Source organism: Aquarana catesbeiana, linkage group LG07, assembly GCF_042186555.1.
Source record: "Aquarana catesbeiana isolate 2022-GZ linkage group LG07, ASM4218655v1, whole genome shotgun sequence".
Lineage (NCBI taxonomy): Eukaryota > Metazoa > Chordata > Amphibia > Anura > Ranidae > Aquarana > Aquarana catesbeiana.
Window position 1 is genome coordinate 278,613,728 of NC_133330.1, and position 23,074 is coordinate 278,636,801.

Sequence of the window (23,074 nt, forward strand, 5' to 3'; positions counted from 1 at the left end):
ATGTAGACTGGAGGAGAGAAACACATAACCAGCACATGGAACACTGGATGCAAAATCCACCTAATGTATACAATGCGGATCAGAACCTGGTGAACCAGCAACAGATAATAGTACAAGACCGGTAAACCACTTACAATGTGTACTTTAAATTGTCTATTGTCAGTTTTATTTTGTTCCTTTTCTTGTGTCATATACTGGCGCGGTTCACACCACAATTTCTGCATTTTGAATTCTGGTGCGTTTTTTTATGCATTTTGCCACGTTCCATACAGGGAAAAATGCCACGTGTTTTACTTTTGTTGACTGCACTGAAACACAATGCACTGGTATGAACTAAGGCCATTGGCAGTGGTGGAACTACCAGGGTTGCAAAGGTCATACTTGTGACCAGGCCCTTGCGTTCCGCAACTGGGGGAGGGGGGGGGCCAAGACAGTTCGTTGCAGAAAATGTTCTTCCAGTTCAACCATGTGTTTCTGTCCCGAGGATGGAGCCATGCAAGTTCTGGCAGGCCGCTGGTGCTTGGCTCTCAGACAGTGCTTCCAGGCAGTGAGGATTCCTGTGCCGGCGCAGTGCTTGCCTGCCTGCCTGCCTTCCTTCTTCTCGCTACTCCCCCACCTCTCCCCCTGCACAGTAGAAGGAATATAGCTAGAGCAGTAGAGTTGACCTACTCCGCTCCAAGCTCCGCCCCCAAACGCCAGCTCCACACTTGACTTCCTGAGTTGCAGCGGCTCCCAAGCCGCTGGTAAGGCAATCTAATGTTTTGAGTTTTATTAAGGACACTGATGTAAGAGAGGTTTCTCTGATGTAATGAGAGGCTTTAAAGGGGGCCACTGATATAATGGGACTCTAAACTAATGGGAGGAGACAAACCATTAAATCAGCTGTCAACACCCCCCCATATGCCCTGTACACACGATAGGATTTTCCGATGAAAAATGTGTGATAAGACCTTGTTTCGGAAATTCTGACCGTGTGTGGGCTCCATCACACATTTTCCATAGGAATTTCAGACACACAAAGTTTGAGAGCTTGCTATAAAATTTGCCGACAATAAAATCCGTTGTCGGAAATTTGTGTGTACACAAATCCGACGCACAAAGTGCCACGCATGCTCAGAATAAATTAAGAAACGAAAGCTATTGGCTACTGCCCCGTTTATAGTCCCGACATATGTGTTTTACGTCACTGCCTTCAGAACAGTCGGATTTTCCGACAACTTTGTGTGACCGTGTGTATGCAAGACAAGTTTGAGCCGACATCCGTCGGAAAAAATCCATGGATTTTGTTGTCGGAATGTCCGATCAATGTCCGATCGTGTATACAGAGCATTAGAGTCCCGCCATTAGATCAGAGTCTTCTTATATCAGCACCTCCCCTTCCCATTATATCCTAGTCATCTAATAGCACCCCCCCCAACTTACAGACCCCAGATAGATCTTTAGCACCCTCCTTAGAGACTCCCCCATTAGATCAATGTTCCATTATATCGTGACCCTGGTAGAAACAAAAAAGAGAAAAACTAAGTAAATAAACTGCTGCTAGCACTGATATGTGTTTTTACACCCCAAAAATGAAATAATAATTGTTAATGATGGTGGAAATCCCCATGGGTAATCCAAGTATTAATACACTTTCATTTTAATTCAAACATATTTAGTGTGCAATCTTGATACACTAATGCCTCGTACACACGATCGGACTTTCCGACAACAAAACCGTGGATTTTTGTTCGAAGGATGTTGGCTCCAACTTGTCTTGCATACAAACGGTCACACAAATGTTGGCCAACAATTCCGAACATAGTGACGTACAAGACGTACGTGGTATCTCCATTACGAACACAAGTTTTATAAGACCGAGCGCTTCCGGCTCATAATTGATTCCGAGCATGCGTGGACTTTTGTCCGACGGACTTTTGTACACACGATCGGAAAGTCCGACAACAAACATTTGTTGGAAAATTTGAGAACCTGCTAGCCAACATTTGTTGGCGGAAGTCTGACAACAAATGTCCGATGGAGCATACACACGGTCGGACTTTCCGCCAACAAGCTCACATCCAACATTTGTTGTCAGAAAATCCGATCGTGTGCATGGGGCATTAATGTGGTGGCATGCCCCTTTATCTACAGTCAGGTGCAGGTCACTTTAATTCAAACTCCCACAATCCTCTGGTCTGCTCCCAGCATCCCCTGAGCTCTTGGACCAGCCCCAGTCACTGGAGAGGACTTTTCTACAGTCCATGTGGAGAGGCTGTCCATGCAGTGGGGTGGCCCTATCTTCAGCCACCAGAGCCGCCGAAGACAGCAGCAGCGGTGCCAGTGTTGCCAACCTACCAGATTGAAATTTACTGACACGACACCCAACATTTACTGGCACAACCACATTTTTACTGGCATTTCTAAAAGTTACAAAATTACAGTTTTAAGTGCAAATTTCAGTATTTAGGCCAAAAACACATACAATATGCAATTAGCGATGTGATTTAGGGTAGATATTAAGGCAAAAAACATAAGCATATTTATTATTTTTAAATTTTGGATATAGTAAGTAAGTAGCTCAGGGTCAGGACTCAGGAGGGCAAGAAATTAGAATGGGCGGCAAACACACATGATGGCTCGGTTCTCACAGCTCCCGAGCAGAGAGCTGCTGACTGTCAATCATGGGGCCAATCACACGCCTCCCTGATGGTATGACATGATGCATAAATATCTCCCTGTATTTCTCAGCATTGAGGACACTGTTGATCCTGACCAAATCCCCAACTGCATTTGCAGAAATGCATCCCTAGACTTGCAAGGAACCTCCACCATTCTTCACTGTTGCCTGCAGACATTCATTCTTGTACCACCAGCAATGTTACTGACTCCAACAGGAAGTGGTTGGAATCTGTGGCCCACATTAAGTATTTTCCTTTTTTTCCCTCTGTTCTGTCCTTTAGATTGTAAATATCTATCGATCGACTTATATACAACCAGCCTGTCTTATTTTTTTCCAAACGATCAGTGTTGCTGGCTATAGCTGGCAACATTGATCATTGTATTCTAATGGCAGGGAAGGTTCCCCACTGTCAGAATACAATACCACAGCAGGAAGGATTCCTCCACCCACCTTGAATGTGTGGATGGGGAAATCAGCTAATTTTTTTTTTTTCGTTTTAACCCACTGTTTGTGCATTATAATGAAAAATGAAATATGTATGGCCAGCTTTAGGGCAATAGATGAAAGTTATGTCAGCTGAAATCCACACTCATCCTCTATTGGTAGAGCGCTTAGCGTTTATGCTTTCAGCCATATTGTCACCCGTGGACGCTGGATGCGGACCTCCTGGCCTCTAGGTTCAACAACAAACTAGAAAGATTTTGCTCTCCATGCAGAGATCCTCTGACGGAAGCAGTGGATGCTCTTATGGCTGAGTGGAATCAATACAACCTGATCTACTCTAAACCTTTCTTTCTTTGAAACTCCTCCCTAATCTTCTTCACTGAATCGAGATGGAGGGCATTCCAGTGATCCTCATAGCTTTAAAATGTGGTACTTTGACCTGGTAAAACTTCTGGCAGACAAACCATGGGCTTTTTCCAGATCGATCAAATTTGCAATCCCAAGAACCAGTTTACCACCCTGCTTCACAGTTGCTTTAAAGTGGTTGTAAACCCTTTACAACCACTTTAAACTACAGGCAAGCCTATAATTAGGCTTGCCTGTAGCTGCACTGGATATCTCCTAAACTTGCACGGTTTAGGAGATATCCCTGTATTTGCATGTGCCGACGTCATGCGGCACATGCGCACTTAAGCCAACTGAAGTAATGGCATGTATGTGCTGTTGCTTCAATTGCTGTGCATACTAGCTCATTATGCCTTTATCTTGCAGGGTGTGTTTTTATTTTATTTTTTTTGCAGGAGGGTTTACTTCCTCTTTAATGGTATAGATGTTAAAGCCCAGGTCTTGAGAGACAGGTGCGTATTTCCAGCGCTGTTAAAAGCTACCATGTCTAATTCCAGCAAGGTCTACCATTGCAAATGAAAGGCATACTTTGCAAGGTGCAAGGACAAAAGCTTTCGCACCAGAAAATATTCTAGACCCCTCTGTAATCTGGCCTAAAACATCATTTGCCCCTGAGTACCATCAAAGGGCAAATAGCATCCCATTCATTGGTTAACACTTTTGTACAGGGTGTTTATCTCATATAGCTCCTCCTTTGCAGTCATGCAAGACTCTGTGGGATTTGAATCTGGTTCAAATATCACTTTTTGAACATATTGGGGATATTTCCCTTTCCGCTCGCACTTACAAGGTTGCCTTCCTTGTTGCCATCACCTCTGGGAGGCAGGTGGCGGAGCTGGCAGCCTTTCTCTGTAAAGAACCCTGTTTGGCCTTACACAAGGATAAGGTGGTATTGGGACTTAAAACCTCTTTTCGTCTAATGGTGGCTCAGCATTTCAGATCAACCAAGACATTATTCTTCCATCTCTCTGGCTCCAGTTCATCTGAAAGAAAATTTCCTTTCACTGTCTGAATGCATTTTGTGCTGTGCAGGTTTTCCTCTCATCCTTTCAGCCACTGCTTCCATTAGAAAGACTGACTCTCTTTTTGTCAGTCCTGATGGTTCCTGCAAAGGGGACTCAGCTTCTCATTACACCATTTCTCAGTGGCTTAGACCATTGTTTTGCTTACAGTATGCTTATTGTTATGCTTACAGTCTTAAAGTGTCACTAAACCCACATCATAAAAAAATATTGATAAATGCTGTATTACATGCTATTCATTCTCACTCAGTCACCATGAGATTTGTTTTCTGTATTCTGCAAAAAACCTTGTTGATCCTGCCGCTCTCTATTTCCACCTTCTTCTGAATGTCCCTAATTCAGATAGGGATTTTGCAGCTGTTGTGGCAACTCTGCACATGCTTAGTTTTCAGTGAGTTTCTATGCTGAGTATTTCCTCCCTATCACATCTGAGCAGTCCATGTGACTATGGAGTCACACATGAGAGTGTATACACAGTGCTAAACGACAGCCTACTGGGCCCTCCCTCCTCCTCCATTCCCACTAACCAGCTAAACACAATGGGGTGGGATATTACATGTTGATTCACCTCCCTCTTATGCGGGCTATACACTATATGAAAAATCGTCTGAAATTCGGTCATTTAGACAGTTCATTCGTTTTTCGGCCAGTTAATGGGCACAAAATTGATAATTGTTGGAATGTTTTTGAGCTGAAAAAACGAAAGACAAATTTGGAAATTTTCTGCCGAACGAACGATAAATTGAAAGGTTAATGTGTTTCCCGTCCGAACTGTCTGCACTAGGTATATGTAAAAAAAGAACAAAAAATGCAATCATTTATGTACACTGAATGATTTATCGGTCATTACGTGATGACACTATCGTTTGCGCTCACGGCCAAATATTTGTTTTTTGAAAATGGGTCCGGCCGATTTTTTGTATAGTGTATGGCCAGCATTATTCTAAGACACTAGCTGGAGGGGCGTAACACAGCCTTTGACTGGCAAAAATCCGCCACACCATGTTATTTCCACAAAATAATAAAGATTGAATTTAAAATATATATATATATATATATATATATATATATATATATATATTTGCCGATTTAAAATGTATTTATTGAAGGGACAATTTGAATTAAACAGTTTTCTCTGAATAACTAAATCCCGTGTCCCTTAATAATTCCAAAGAAATGGATTTTACAGTAGGTACAAAAAACCTTTTTTTGTAATACAGGGTGTTTCATAAGCAACAGAGGGCAAACAGGAGGGTCTACTTCATGTAATTGAATCCAGTTAGAAAAACGTGTGAATCCTGGGTGAAAGTTGTGAAAATCTTTGAGTGAAAATATTCATAAATATACTCCTACTGTTTTACATGATGGCTCTAACATTACCTAAGATTCCACAAAGTGAAAACATACAGTCTATGTGGTTTACTACTTTCAACTGCATCTGACAGTAGGCAGAGCTCCAAGTCTTACAAAAGTAGGTGAAAGTAGCTGGTAAACTGAATCTCATGTAACTCCTTTCTTATGTCTCCCCAGAGAGCAACCATTACTAATAAACCAACAACTGTTAATTTGCTTGCAGAGTTTGTCAAGGGACAGATTTCCATATTAGGGGCTTGGATCTCAGCACAAATCCTTTTTGCTGCTATTTATTTGCATATATTTGCAATATCTTCGTTATTGGTACAATCTGCAAATCCTTTTGAAAACAAAACTGTGGAATATAGATAAATCTACCCTAAATGCTTACCCTAGCTCTTGTTCCAGTGCTATTCCCTTCTGCCCAAAGCTTTACAGTATAGGCAGTTCTTCAGCATCATCACATACAGTGCAGGACTATTACCCCTTCATTGTACATTAAGAGGAGAGCTTATGGCTGAGGCCTAAAGCATCTTAGGTTGTGGCGCTGGTCTGATCGCGCAGCTGGACTGTGAATAACCTAAGTATTTATATACCCCTAGACTGAAAATATAGCCCGTGCAGTTCAAATAGGCCCCACTGCAAAGGTACATTTTGCCTAATTCCTTGAGTTCAACTTAAAGTGTATGTCAAGCCAAAAACATTTTTCTTAGTTTGGGATAAAGTAGGGAAGGTTTAGAACCTCATCAGACTTTTACTGCTTTCAGGGACTCTGAAAGATAGATTTTCTTTGTCTTCCACTCTTGCTTATAGTGTTTTACCAGACATGAAGTGAGGAGACTTCTCCAGCAGCAACATAGACAGAACACCGTCTCCACATTGAACACCTCAATGTCTGTTGATGGGTTCCAGTATATTTGAACAGTGAGACCTTGCATCAAAATGAGGTACTTAAATTCCTCCCCTGTGAAAAATGTAAACAAAAAAGGAACAAAAACTTTAGGAGAGAACTTAAAAATATATACCCACACACATAAGCAAGTGTGACATCATGGGCTTTCCACCATGATACTGGGCATGCTATGGATCCCAAATCTCAGAAGAACACACTCCTTCACAATTCTGTAGCATCTTTCTAGCACTCCTGCTCTTCATTCCAGCATCCTGGTTTTGGCTATAGCATTCTTCTTTTCTGTCTGTCCTCCTGCAAGGTAATTAATGTGGCCAGTCTCTGGGTAGAGACCAAACGTGATTTAACCCAGCCAAACCTGCAGTCTCACGCTTGTAATAGCATGTGTAATACCTGATTAAGCTACCTGTTTGTCTACACTGCTTGGATTGGATTACCCCGTTCACGACCTTGGAGCGGATATCAACTATTCTCTAAACTCTGCCTGCCTTTTGACTTTGGATTTTGGCCCTGACTATTTTGAACCTTTTGAACCTTGCCTGTCTGCCAACCACAAGTACCTGTTTGCTTTGCTCAGTTCACACATGCCCTGGCATGGTGGCCAGGCACTATACCATTGTGAATAAGTCCTAGGGGCAACCGAGTACCGGTAGGCCTGCCTGCCTTATGGGAAAGGGGGCTGCTATAGGTGAAGAACACAGAAGCCAGCTATAGTGTCTGACCATTTGTGTTAGGAAGTAAGCATGACATTCCAACGTGGAACCATGAGATCTGTGACTTCATGCTCAACTAGGCATTGTGGGTAGAATCTGGGATATAAAGTAGGTATTTTATGGTTTTCTCTTAAAGTGTGTTTTTTAATTTTGTTTCATGTGGAGCATTTACATGAGGGCAAGGGTCTAATGCATTGTTGTAAAGATGCTGTATTAGCAGTAATCCTTAGCAGTCTCATGTAAAGTGTCTCCAGTCTATGACTGCCTCCAGAAGCATACCCCCAGTCTCCAGCAATTCCAATATGCTCAAAGTCTCTGACCATTTCCTGCAGCATGTCTGCGGTCTCTGATCATCTTTTAAAGAACGACCATAGTCTCTGGCCATCTTCTGTTGCATGTCTGCAGTCTGGGATAGCTTTCAGTAGCAGTACGTTCACTGAGTATTTGTGACCCTTCGGTAATGTCAGGGGCCACAGGTAAGGCCTCCTATGACAAGAAAGTTGCATACAACTGGTTTAACTAAAAATAATACTTTGCATTTTGATAGTCTGCTTTAATATAAGTAGATCCATCCTGGTTAAATGCTTCCCAGGGCTCTTCTGTTCTTCTTTACACTCTATGCCAGTCATGGCGAACCTTGGCACCCCAGACGTTTTGGAACCCTCCTTTTCCCTTGAAGCTCATGCACTCTGCAGTGTAGTTGAGCATCATGGGAAATGTAGTTCCAAAACATCTGGGGTGCCAAGGTTCACCATCACTGCTCTATGCTGTCCCCAGATAAAGCTTCTGATTTTGAAGAGTGTAATATATCAGTCTATGGTAAATTTAGAAATGTTGCATTGCAGCAATGTATTGGACATACTGCAGTAGGAAGGGTTAAGAGTCAAATTAGAGGCCTTTTGACACCCACAAGCATTATGAGGGAGAGTGGGGAAAACGGCCCCCCTTCCTGGCCCTTCCTCTTTTCACTCCCACCCGGTCCCCTCCCTCTCGCCCCCCCTCCCCCCCACCCCAACCTATGGTTGTCTTTTTTTTTAGTCTCCCACTCCCCTTCCTCACCTTCTGACACTCAGAGATTGCCGACCACATGCCCAGCGCCACTACAAAAGCCTCTTCTCCCACCATCACCCTCATCACATAACAGCCCCTACCATGCATAAGAGGTTTCCATCTCTTATCTGACATGCAAACGGACAATCCCACACATGCCAACTACACTACTCAAACTATATCTAGGCACCCAGACCTGACAGGCTTAGATGTGGAACTGGCTTCCTTAGTATCATCCTAAGTTCACCCCTCTGGCCCACAGACCATGAGGTAAGCTCAGAGCTAGATTCTCTTGCCAGAGATCTTAGTGGTCTCTACGAACGTCAGCTGCCATACGAAAAACTTCCTTCCCTGCATTAGTCACCTCATCACAACTCAGATCAAGATCACAATTATCTTTTGCTATCTATGTTCCACCTGTCGGTACATCTCTGTTTTTGAAGTTCTGTTGTTGTGACCTTTGTACTTTTATGTTCATTTATTATGTACACACTATGTATACTCCAAAATTACTTTCAATGCATTTTTTGTGGAAAATTTTTTTATTGAAAGTAATGTTTTTATATAGATATGCTGCTTAGTTCATTTCACAATGTATCTGACACGACCATAGCTAAATAGAAAGTGCTTTTATTCATAGAATAAAATAATTCACTATTTATGGTAAGAGTATCCTTTAAGACCTTTGAAACAAATCAGATGGTAGTGTTTCAGGCTTGATTAAAAGTGGCAGTTCACTTTCAGTACTGTATATTTACAACTTCATGTTGCCATGAAAAAATCTCAGAGATTTTCCATTACTTGCAGTCACTAAAACCTTCAGGAAATGCACTTCCGACACTAATTGACTAATATAAATCACAGAACAAATTATCAGTTTGATGTTAGTGAGTAGAAATCCATATGAATTAAGCGGTTTTCAGTGACACGATTAGATTAGAATTTAGCACTGAACACACTTGAGTTAGGAACAGTGCTGTTTTAGAATAAATCAGTTTTTTTCTTTTAAAAGTCATGTATTGGAAAAAATGTAAATGTCAGATTTTATTCCATGTACTAACATCAAAGGTTGTTAAGATCCCATAGCCCTACAAGTAAAAGCTGGACTCCCATGACACAGTTGCTTATAATACATGATGGCTGGAGCCCAACCATTGACATACACTGAAGCCAATAGGGAGTCTATGTTTTTTATGGTTGTATACTTGGGATCTGCTGGGGAATACAACAAGTAAAATCAATCAGGCAATGATAAATGACATTCAGTAAACAAGAAAAAGAGTTGTATGCAATCCACTAAAGGCAGATTCATCAAGATTTTCATCAATTATGGGTGGCTTTCTACCCCTTATCGCATGATTCTGTGCTGTGAAAGCAGAGCGTGTTTTCTTTAAAGGCTACAGTCTGCTCAAAGTAAAGCTAGCCATAGATGGGTAGAATTTTGAACAATAATTCCTAAGAAACTTGGTCCGAAAATTCTCAGAACATTCGTTTCTCATTCAAAAATTTTGTTTGTTTTTAAAATGGTAGTAAAGTTTTTTTTGGCACTTTTTTGGCACTTGTACCTACAGGCAACGCTGTATCTTGGCCTAGGCCAACAAGGCCCAGACCTAGGGTGGCACTGTGCAGAAGGGCTGCACGACAAGAGTCCCCGCTGGCTTGCGCTACACTTTTAGTCTTATGGGACGGACTGGGCTGGGAGGCAAATTGGTCTGTCGACCCCATAAAGCGACTGCCCTGATGCCGTTATGTGGGCGGCTGGCGTTCCGCAACTGTGGGGGGGGCCTGCAGCTTCTAGTTTTGATTGTCCTATCATCACAGCGGACCTCTCACCTGAGTTCTCAGCTACAGAGAGACAGATGCCATGTTGGGAGGCTGAAACTGTCTGGAGGAGAAAGTCTATATGGCCCCCCCCATCTCCCCCCAAGGCCATCAGAACTAGTGTCCCCACTGGAAAATTAAACAGGAAGGGGTGTGACCTTGACAGGAAGGGGTGGCTCATATTTAAATTAGGTGGGCACAAGTTTAGTCAGGCCTAGGGCAGCACAAAACCTAAATACACTACTGCCTACAGGTTAGCCTATAAGAAAGCTTATCTATAGGTACAGTGAATATCTCCTTAACTTGCACTGTTTAGGAGATATTCACACTGGATGCAGCAGGCATGCTTTCTGGGGGGATAGCATGCCTGTGCTGTTCCTTCAGAGATCCGTGCCACAGTCACGACTTTGGCGGGAGTGACGTCATTGCGGTTCCACCAATCAGACGGCTAGAGCATCAAACCCGCAAAGAAAACCAGGTGAAGATGGAAGCCCTGTCAGCGATGACAGCTTGACGCTTGGGGGCCTCTTTATAAGGTACTGTAAGTATTTCATATCGTGCTCTTTTGTGAGGCATACGAGCACATTATGGAATTGTCTTGTGGGGTTTTAAAATAAAAAAGGTGCGGTTTACTACTGCTTTAACGCTTGATTTTGGAATGAATGGACTTTGCCAAATGAAAATCACATATACTGTTAGAGATATGTTTATTCTAGAAACATTTTCTACGCTGCACCTCCAGATTTCCCTTCATTGCAGTCGAAAACAAAGTTGATTTGGCCCACTAATGATTAGAACAACAAGAACTTTCTTAGAACCTTCTCAAGAATTTTTTTTACAGATTGTGCCCATGTATAGCCAGTTTAAGGGATAACACGGGTGCTCAGAGCCTAATTACACTTTTTGGTGGCTAATTTTTTGGGGGGGTTTTTAAGATGAGGGCAAGCAAAGGGACTTGGCTAGGGGGAATGCAGAGGTCAGAGGATGGATGCCATGAAAATTAGAGACATTCATAGGTGTTGCATCAGTTTATAAAGAATTTTTAAATATATCATGTTCCTGGGTTATGGGAAGAAATTGGAGCATGCTCATGTAATCAAAGAGATATTGTACAAATTATTTCTAGATGTATCCTTCTTTGTGAATGAAGGACCCCAGTACTGCATGCCATAATGTAGTCTGTAAGTTAGATATTTTTTTTTTTTTATTGTAGGATTCAGAGATATGACAACAGCAATGCTTGGCACTCCAGTCATACACGCTGCAGCTCTGCAACAGAAAAAATAGAGGTAAGATCTTCCTGGTACACATTTCAAAATCGAATTGCTACACATACCACATCGAAATCATGCCTGTGTGTTCAGGTCTATTCACTATGTCATTATTTTAATTTTTCTAGGCTTGGTACATGTAGACCTGCCTTTCTCACTCTTTTTTAACCTGTTGGAAACCATGAAATAACTTTCTGGTTTCAGGGAACCTTTGCATAAAATTATTGCATCTACAGCTCACAGTACATTCATGTAATGTTTATCTGTTAAGTGTACTTTGCATGGTTATCCTCTGCCCACCAATTTTAGCCTGGACATTTTTTAACTTAATGCATTCCCTGCATTTAATTAAAAAATGTCCCAGTGTTTGTATTGCCCCCTCTCCCCCCTTAAACTTACCTTAGTCCTCTCTTGATCCAGTTCTGTGCTGTGATGTGCCCAATTGCAGTGGCTCTCTCCTCTCTCTCCGCTCACAGAGGCAGCAGCAGGGGCAATTACACAGGACAGATTTGAACTTCTGACATGATCAACAGGCATGGCATACCTGGGAAAAGAGGGGGGTGGTCCACCTTGGGTACAGACACCAGGGCGAAAGTGGTCCATTAAGTCTGCTCCCTTTTATTTATTTTTATACATTTTTTTTTGTATTTCTTGTTTTTGCTTGTTTTTTGTTGACTTTGTTTTGTATGAAAGTATTTGTGTGTGGGGAAAGAGTGTGAAATAATTAAAACCCTTAGAAGATACCATACCTTAAAGAGCAAATATAAAAATAGGACATCATTTGGGACTTTTCATGTACCTTCTAGGGTTTTAATGACCACTTGACCAATTGATTATAAAAAAATTTGTCACAAGACTTTATTCAAAACATCATACAAATTCTTAAAAAGGAGTTTGTTTAAAAGCAATTTTACAAACTGGTTGTCCTGGGTGCTGTTATCCTGGGTATGAGATTCAATTCATATGGCCAACCCGTTTCTCAGGCTAACCCGTTTCGTCAGGGCCTCAGATTTTGTTATATACTTTATAGCATTGTATCAAGAGAGGGAATAAAGAAAAGAGGGCGCACCAACCTTGTGCATTATCCTTTAGTAAATTTATTTGTAAAAACAGAATTAAAACTAAAAACTTAAAACTCGCAAACATGTGAAGATATTCATTTTGTAAAAGCCTCCAAATGGTGGCAGTCACTCTAGGTACAACAGTTTGAAGGAGTTACCACTGCTAGGCTCTGAGGATGAAGGTATCCCTTCGAAACATGTCAGCCAGCAGTGGTCCTTAAGTCCTCTCCTTCACCATCTGAAGACTGTCGTACCTAGATTGACTGCTACCATTTGGAGGCTTTTACCAAATGAATATCTTCACAAGATTGTGAGTAGTTTTTAATCTGTTTTTACAAATAAATTTACTAAAGGATAATGCACAAGGCTGGTGCGCCCTCTTTTCTTTATTCCCTCTCTTGATTGCTAGGATACCCCTATCCTGGAGGGCAGCAAGGCCTGAGGAATTATCCTTTGAAAATTAGTTAACCCGGACAACATGCTTATGCACAAGAGTATTTGTTTGCAGCTATCTAGTATTCTATCAAGACTGGTGACAGGTAGTCTGGGGAGCCCATGGGGAGTATCTCCAACCCCCAAATAGAGATGTCCACATCCGAGTATGGATGGTACTAACAAACTGGATGTTGAAAATATGTACTGTGATATACCTGTGAACTCTAAGAATCTAAATTAATTTCAACAAATGTCCCAGAGAGGGTAAAGGGCACACAATGAAAAGCACTGGTTGATGTTTAGATTTACAGTAGGAACTCCACTAGAGATTCTGTGTTTTAGAATCAATGGCGTACATCCATTATAGTGTGTGGCATTAGTTTTTAAGAATTTGTATGATGCTTTGAATAAAATCTTGGGACAAATTTTCTTTTAATAATTTGGTCAAGTGGTCATTTAAACCTAGACGGTACATGAAAAGTCCCAAATTGTGTTGTATTTTCATATTTTTTTTGTATGAGTGTATTATTATTATTATTATTCAGGATTTATATAGCGCCAACAGTTTACGCAGTGCTTTACAATGTAGAGAGGGGACAGTACAATTACAATACGGTTCAATACAGAAGGAATAGAAGGGTCCTCCTCATGGAGCTTACAATCTAAAGGGAGGGGCAGGTGGTATAAAGGGTAATAGATGCGGGGGATGATCTGATGGAGGTTACTTGGGTACACTTTTTAAAGGGAGTATAGATCTATGTTTTCCCAAGCATATTTGAATCCACTTACTGTTGACTGACTCACTACCTATGCTGGAAGTCTATTCCAAGCATTAACTACTCTTTCAATAAAATAATACATTCTAAGATTAATTTTGAACTTTCCACCTGCTAGTTTAAAGTCACGTCCCCATGTTCTTGTTCTTGGCTTCATGATTGTTTTCTGTCCGTGTGTTATAATGATTGCCTATTTGTTCCCTGCATATTGTAACTATTGTCTAATGGCAGGATAGCCAACAATAGCTGACTGTCTTCATATTGTGTAGTTACAGCTGTTAAGAGGATCATATAACTGTAATTTAGTCCGCTGTAGGTCTGTCACTATAAAGCATGCCACGATTATCCTTTTTTTGCCATGGTACACTATGTATGCCAATATTAAACCCATACATTTTATTTTTAGTACACTGTTATTATCTCCATATATCATCGTGGCACAGTTCAACTTTACTATTTTTTTTTCCAACATGATCTTATATAACTTCTTTTGTAGTATTCGTTTAATTTTCTGATTATTATTAAAAATAATTTAAAGTGGTATTAAACCCAAAATCAAATATTTAATATCACAGCTTACCAATCATTAGATGTGGTGGCTGTTTGTTTTTTCTTAGTTTTTTTTTTTTTTCTCTGCCTTTCCCTGGTGACCTGACCAGTAACATACCTCCTGTAATATACAGACACCACTCTGTATGAATGAGCACAGGGGGCACATTTAGAAAGCAGCATTGTCACTCTGGGAGGACGGGAGAGTTAGAAGTACTAGCAGATTTAAATTCACTAATAAATTGAAACACAACTCCATCTAATACTTGATAATCAGTTACAGCAAACAGTTTTTTTTTTCTTTTGGGATAAACATTTTACATAAAAAAAAAAATAAAGCTAATCAATTTAAGCAAAAGTAAAAAAAGGGGAATAGTTTTGCGCTAGGTGCTAAATAAAAAGTGATAATATTAATAAGTGAAACAAACCGTGAAAGAGATCCTGCGGCTAAGCACTATAACCCCAATACAAGGGCACATAGAAAAATTTGTCAAAAAGAGTAGTGCAGCGCTGGATTAATGACAAAGTGAACAAATGTGTGGTTATGCACATATAGATTAATTTGACCAAAAAAATAGTTAAACCATTAGATTTAACCTATATTAATAAAGAAGACCAACAAGTGATAATGGCTAGTAGAAAAGCTATACCATACAAGGCGCGTGGGTGATGAAAACACAAATACAAATGTATAAAACAAAAAACAAAGTTCATAAATGTGATGAATTTGAAGAAACAAGTCCGCAGATAAGCCAATGCAGAGTTCGAAGTTGCGTGTTCCACCGCTAGTACAGCCCGCCACCAGATGATAAAAATTGGAGGCTTACCAGAGAGCCTGCGACCGCCCTTACTCAGGGGGGTCAAAACAGGCTTAGTAGTGGAAGATAGACTCCTGGGGATGTCCCACATTAGATTCCATGGGTTGTCCTGCCGGTCTCCTTCTCAGGCAGCTGATCAGCAGTAGCCAGGGCACAAATGCAGAGGAAATGTTCCCAGGGGCGCTTCCAATCCTTCCTCCCAAAAGATCAAGCGAGGTGAACCACAGATCCCAAAAAAAGAAAAGGGGACTCCAGTTGTGTAAATAAACTATGACCGTTTGGTTTATTGAATAAAATGGTAATTAAAAGCAATTACAGCAAAGGTAACAAAATAGAAACTCCTTCGCCGTTTAAAATGGGATCCACGGAGTCCGCCTCGGTCCGCCGGCTCAGCCGGAGATCTCTCCGTTGATCTCCGCTGAGCCGGCGGATGACAGTTCCCTCTCTGCTCACTGAGCGGGGAGGGGCTTGTCAGGTGCCGCCTATGGAGGGATCGGATGAAAACGGACAGCATGTCTGTTTTCATCAGATCTCACCCGATCCGATCCGCCAGCGACGGATCCGGACGTAGGGCCATCCGTCTGCTTTCAGCGGATTGGACTGGGTTGGATGTCAGCGGACATGTCTCCGCTGACATCCGTCGCTCCATAGGCTAACATGGAGCGCCTGTTCAGGTCCGCCATCAAAACAGACAGGCGGACCTGAACGGTCCGATCGTGTGAAAGGGGCCTTAAGGTAAATTGAGTGAATTACTTGATTTAGCATAGATGCAGGGTTTCTCAGTAAGCCTTAGCACCTCATTGATTTGTTTCACATACCACCTGGAATAGCTCTGTTAAATACTATAAGGAAAAAAAAAAAAAAAGATATTAATTGGGTGGAGTCAGGTGATCGGAGTTCTGTGCCACCTGGATGGCGGTCTGGGTGGACCTGTGTTATGTCACCCTGGGCTGCTAGGCCGGAAGCCTGAGGCCTGTCCCGGGGTCACCTGGCTTCTAGGCTGCCTAAGGCCTATCCAGGAGTAGGAGAAGCAGCGTAGGGTTGGGACTGCAAGATTGGAGTCCAACTGTGTTGCGAAGGTTCAGCCGGACGGGGAACCAATTGTGGTCAGAGGTAAAAGGGAAGCTGTCGCTTTAATCCAGGACACATCAATTACACAGGTTCTGAGGCTGATTTAATGCAGATAAGGCACCAAGAAGAGGGACAAGTTTGAAAAAACACAATATTTTTTACTTTTTGCTATAATGAATATCCAATTTTTTTTTAAACAAATTTTTTCCTCAGTTTAGGCCAATGTGTATTCTTCTACATATTTTTGGTAAAAAAAAATCGCAATAAGCGTATATTGATTGGTTTGTGCAAAAGTTATAGCGTCTACAAAATAGGGGATAGATTTATAGCATTTTTATTATTTATTTATTTTTTTTACTAGTCATGGCAGCGATCTGTGATTTTTAATGGGACTGCGATATTGCGGCGGACATATCGGACGCTTTTAACACATTTTTGGGACCATTCACATTTATACAGCAATCCATGCTTTAAAAATGCATTGATTACTGTGTAAATGTGACTGGCAGGGAAGGGGTTAACACTAGGGGGTGATTGAGGGGTTAAATGTGTGTCCTAGGGAGGTGATATTAACTGTGGGGGGAGGGGACTGACTGGGGGAGGTGACCGATCAGTGTCCCTATGTACAAGGGACACACCATCGGTCTCCTCTCCTCTGACAGGACGTGGATCTGTGTGTTTACACACACAGATCCACGGTCCTGCTCTGCTACCCGGCAATCGCGAGTGCCCGGCGGACATCGCGGCCGCCGGGCACGCGCATCGGGTCCCCAGTGACGTGGGGCGCTTGTGCGCCCCCTAGTGGCCCGGGAAGGCGATGACGTTATATGATGTCCGCCCAGAACGACAGCTGCCTCGTCCCACCGTCATATGACAGTGGACGGGCAGTTAGTGGTTAAAGTATAAATAAATACAAAGCTTTTTTTTTAGTTTTGGATAGTGGATAGGATTTGGAACCCCTGTCAGGTTTTTATTGCTGTCTGTGCAGTTAGAGAGATTCGTTCCCTCAGTTTATCCTGTTTATCCTTATCACCAACAGTGAAAGAAAAGGAAAATCCCAAATTATGTTGTGACCAGAACAGCTAGAGAAGGGAAATCTTCCAGTGGGGACACTAGTTAACCTCCCCAGCAGTATTCCCGAGTGTGGCTGAATTTTCAGTACCAAAAGCGGTAACCCCGAGCCACACTCGGGATTGCATCGCAGAGTCCTGGTAAAGTTACTTACCTTGTCCCCAGGATCCTGTGATGTCTTCCTGCTGTAGCCGTGGGCTGTGTCCTCCGCCCGATTCATCACTGTGCCGTGCTCCGTTCCCTGCGAGCATTGCGACACATGGGGGGGCCGAGCCCGGTGGAAAATTCAAAAAAGTTAAAAATACAGGACACACACAATACACTGTAATCTGTAAGATTACATTCCTGTATCAAATCATTTCACCTCCCTTTTGTCCCTGATGCTTTATCCAGTGTCCTGCATGCAGTTTTATATTATATATTCTGTTCTTTCTGCCTGGAAACTTGAGAATGTCCATGGCAACCAAAAAGTGTCCCTCTACATCAAAAGCGGAGTGTGAATTAGTGAATTAGAATCACTTGCAGAATTGAGGGATAGTGATTCATGGGGAAATTCGTCACTGAAAGTGACAACAGCGATGATTCTGTGACTGAGCAAATTTCAGTGTTTTTGATTTGATTACATTTTTGAATAAAATGTTTTATTATAATATTATTATTTGTTATAATTATTTATAGTTATTTATTATACTATAATTTATGATTTCGTGTTTCTAACTTTATCATACCCAGGATGTCTACTTGACTCTTGTTTGAACAGAATTAAGTGAGTTACTCCTAAGAATTACAGGCCTACAATACACTCCAAGATTTCTGACAGAGGAGTGAAAAACATTATCAAAAGTGTCAAAATTGAGCGTTGATGTCGGGGATGGGAGGGACCCAGCAGCTATCAAACACTCAGCCAATGGGATGGGATCTGGGTGGGCCACTACGTGTATGCAGCCCTGCCCCTTTCTTAAGCAGCCCAATCATTGGCTGGTGTTTGATAGCTGCTAGGTCCCGCCCACCCCCGACATCACCGCTGAATTTTGACAACTGGTCTCTCTCTGCATGAAGTTACATTACATGACAGTGTCACACACAGTTTCACTAAGCATCAATATCGGCTCAGTGTGAAACTCCCTCTCCTCTGCCAGTGTCAATCAGTGCCACCTGCCAGTGCCAACCAGTGCTACCTGTCAGTGCCTATCAGTGTTTCCAACCAGTGCCACCTGCCAGTGCCAATCAATGCCAATCAGTGCCACCTGCTAGTGACAATCAGTGTTTCCAAACAGTGCCACCTGTCAGTGCCAATCTGTGTCAATCAGAGCCACCTGTCAGTGCCACCTGCCAGTGCTAGTGTTTCCAATCAGTGCCACCTCTCAGTGCCAATCAGTGTTTCCAATCAGTGCCACCTGTCAGTGCCAATCAGTGCCACCTGTCAGTGCCAATCAGTGCCACCTAATATCAATGCCAACCAATGCCACCTATCAGTGCCACCTACCAGTGCCAATCAGTGCCGCAATTAGTGCCAGTACTTCCAATCAGTGCCACCTATCAGTGCTGCCTATCAGTTCCCATCGGTGCTGCCAATCAATGCCCATGAGTGCCACCTATCAGCACCCATCAGTGCTAACTATCAGTGCTGCCTATCAGTGGCCATCAGTGCTGCCAATTAGTGCCCATCAGTGCTGCCAATCAGTGCCACTAAATGCTGCCAATCAGTGCTGCCTGCCAGTGCCAATCAGTGCTGCCTATCAGTGCCAGTCAGTGCTGCCTATTAGTGCCTATCAGTGCAGTCTATCAGGGCCATTAGTGCTGTCAATCAGTGCCGATCAGTGCTGCCTATCAGTGCCAATCAGTGTTGCCAATCAGTGCTTTCAATTAGTGCCAATCAGTGCCACCTATCAGTGCCAATCATTGCTGCCTGTCAGTGCTGCCAATCAGTGCCAATCAGTAGACTGAGTCTAGGGATGGGGCGATGAACTCAGCAGCCAGGCACATTGTCCATGGGGGGCCAGCCTGGTGGGGCACAACTGAAATCTGTTGATTTTTATGAATTTCACATGCCAATCTTTAGTATAATAGGTAATCACCACACTACTATTTACAATAAACTACTCGAGGTAAAATTAAAAGTGTCAGTAAAAGGCCTGCCGCTAAGCACCGTTATGTGTTCCCAAACCACAAAAAAAAAAGTGCAGCGCTAATTTACTGATCAATAACTTAACAATAATGGTGGAATCCTCTAATGCAGTGGTCATCAACCCTGTCCTCAGGGCCCACTAACAGGCCAGGTTTTATGTATTACCTTGGGGAGATGCAGACTAGAAAACTGCAATCACTAAGCAGCAAATTATATCACCTTTGATGTATTTCAGTTATCTTGCAAACCTGGCCTGTTAGTGGGCCCTGAGGACAGGATTGATGACCACTGCTCTAATGTATGGAAATCGCAATAGGCTTCAATATTACTGGGGCAGCATTTCATCCGCACCATTTCATCCTTGGGCCAAGGCAGCACAATGTCTTGGGCCGGCCCTGCATAATACAGACCAAGTTTGGAGGTCAAATGGCACTGCACATCATCCCAAAACACCATACCAGCAATGAAGTTTGGAGGTGGGAACATCATGGTGTGGGGCTGTTTTTCAGCATACAGTACTGGCAAACTTCATATCATTAAAGGAAGGATGGATGGAAAAATGTACCAAGACATTCTTTATAAAAATCTGCTGCCATCTACCAGGATGATGAAGATGAAACAAGGATGGACATTTCAGCAAGACAATGATCCCAAACACAAAGCCAAGGAAACTCTCAATTGGTTTCAAAGAAAGAAAATTAAACTGCTAGAATGGCCCATCCAATCACCTGACATGAATCCAATAGAAAATCTATGGAAAGAACTTACATAGTTAAATAGTTACATAGTTACATAGTAGGTGAGGTTGAAAAAAGACACAAGTCCATCAAGTCCAACCTATGTGTGTGATTATGTGTCAGTATTACATTGTATATCCCTGTATGTTGCGGTCATTCAGGTGATTATCTAATAGTTTCTTGAAGCTATCAATGCTCCCCGCTGAGACCACCGCCTGTGGAAGGGAATTCCACATCCTTGCCACTCTTACAGTAAAGAACCCTCTATTTAATTTCTTCTAATTGTAATGAGTGGCCACGAGTCTTGTTAAACTCTCTTCTGCGAAAAAGTTTTATCCCTATTGTGGGGTCACCAGTACAGTATTTGTAAATTGAAATCATATCCCCTCTCAAACGTCTCTTCTCCAGAGAGAATAAGTTCAGTGCTTGCAACCTTTCCTCATAACTAAGATCCTCCAGACCCTTTATTAGCTTTGTTGCCTTTCTTTGTACTCGCTCCATTTCCAGTACATCCTTCCTGAGGACTGGTGCCCAGAACTGGACAGCATACTCCAGGTGCGGCCGGACCAGAGCCTTGTAGAGTGGGAGAATTATTGTTTTATCTCTTGCGTTGATCCCCTTTTAATGCATGCCAATATTCTGTTTGCTTTATTAGCAGCAGCTTGGCATTGCATGCCATTGCTGAGCCTATCATCTACTAGGACCCCCAGGTCCTTTTCCATCCTAGATTCCCCCAGAGGTTCTCCCCCCAGTGTATAGATTGCATTCATATTTTTGCCACCCAGATGCATTATTTTACATTTTTCTACATTGAACCTCATTTGCCATGTAGTCGCCCAGCCCATTAATTTGTTCAGGTCTTTTTGCAAGGTTTCCACGAGTTATTGCCCTTCTCCTTTGCTTTTATATGCATTTTTACATTGGAGTTAAGCCATCCAGGATTTTTGTTCGCTCTTTTAAATTTATTACCCAATGGGATACATTGGCTAATGCCCTTATTTAATATGCTCTTAAAGCAAACCCATCTCTCCTCCGTATTCTTTGTTCCTAATATTTTATCCCAATTTATGCCTTTTAGCAAGGTTTGTAGTTTAGGGAAGTTGGCTCTTTTGAAATTCAGTGTCTTTGTGTTCCCTTTATGTTTCCTATTTGTGTGATTTATACTGAAACTAATTGACCGGTGATCGCTGTTACCTACATTGCCCCGTATTTCCACATCCGTGATCAGGTCTGTATTGTTGGTAATCAGTAGATCCAGTAATGTTTTATTTCTAGTTGGTGCGTCTACCATCTGACCCATAAAATTGTCCAGCAAGACATTAAGGAACTGGCGAGCCTTAAATGAATGCGCGGTTCCCTCCGCCCAGTCTATGTCTGGATAATTAAAATCCCCCATTATGATAACACTTCTCATCCTTGCTGCTAATCCAATTTGTGATAGGAGATCCGTCTCCACTTCTTCCCTCAGGTTAGGGGGCCTATAGCATACTCCCAGTATTATTTTCCCCTTAGCTTCATCCCTTTGGAGCTCTACTAAAGGTCAGAGTTCATAGAAGAAGCCCACAGGACCTTCAAGATGTGAAGACTGTTTGTGTGGAAGAATGAGCCAAAATCACACCTGAGCAATGCATGCGACTAGTTTCTCCATACAGGAGGTGTCTTGTAGCTGCCATTACCAACAAAGGATTTTGTACAAAGTAATAAATTAATTTTAGTTAGCGTGTTCCATACTTTTTTCTGTGTCATTCCATTTTATTACGCATAACTTAATTTCTGAACTTATATATTTTTTTCCTTTTCTTTGTATGCATGGATTGTTACCAACATGTTATGAAAATTTCATGTCAATAGCACCTTTAGAAATATATGTGTGTGCGTGTGTGTATATATATATATATATATATATATACACACACACACACACACACAGTATCTCACAAAAGTGAGTACACCCCTCACATTTTTGTAAATATGTAAATATTTTATTATATCTTTTCATGTGTCAACACTGCAGAAATTACACTTTGCTACAATGTAAAGTAGTGAGTGTACAGCTTGTATAACAGTGTAAATTTGCTGGCCCCTCAAAATAACTTAACACACAGCCATTAATGTCTAAACCGCTGGCAACAAAAGTGAGTACACCTCTAAGTGAAAATGTCCAAATTGGGCCCAAAGTGTCAATATTTTGTGTGGCCACCATTATTTTCCAGCACTGCCTTAACACTCTTGGACATGGAGTTCACCAGAGCTTCACAGGTTGCCACTGAGCTGGTGGATGTTAGAGACCTTGTGCTCCTCCACCTTCCGTTTGAGGATGTCCCACAGATGCTCAATAGGGTTTAGGTCTGGAGACATGCTTGGCCAATCCATCACCTTTACCCTCAGCTTCTCTAGCAAGGCAGTGGTTGTCTTGAAGGTGTGTTTGGGGGTCGTTATGTTGGAATACTTCCCTGCGGCCCAGTCTCTGAAGGGAAAGGATCATGTTATGCTTCAGTATGTCATAATACATGTTGGCATTCATGGTTCCCTCAATGAACTGTAGCTCCCCAGTGCTGGCAGCACTCATGCAGCCCCAGACCATGGCACTCCCACCACCATGCTTGACTGTAGGCAAGACACACTTGTCTTTGTACTCCTCACCTGGTTGCTGCCACACACACTTGACACCATCTGAACCAAATAAGTTTATCTTGGTCTCATCAGACCACAAGACATGGTTCCAGTAATCCATGCCCTTAGTCTGCTTGTCTTCAGCAAATTGTTTGCAGGCTTTG

General features: G+C 42.2%; 1 protein-coding gene across 1 annotated transcript in view; it reads left to right on the top strand.

Annotated features, from left to right (window-relative positions):
* SEC16B (SEC16 homolog B, endoplasmic reticulum export factor) overlaps nt 1–23,074 on the top strand; it is a 367,224-nt gene that overhangs the window by 52,421 nt on the left and 291,729 nt on the right. Inside the window, exons 5-6 of the mRNA XM_073592046.1 lie at nt 7–121; nt 11,594–11,669. Coding sequence (XP_073448147.1) covers nt 7–121; nt 11,594–11,669 — 191 coding nt within the window. The remainder of the gene's footprint in view (nt 1–6; nt 122–11,593; nt 11,670–23,074) is intronic.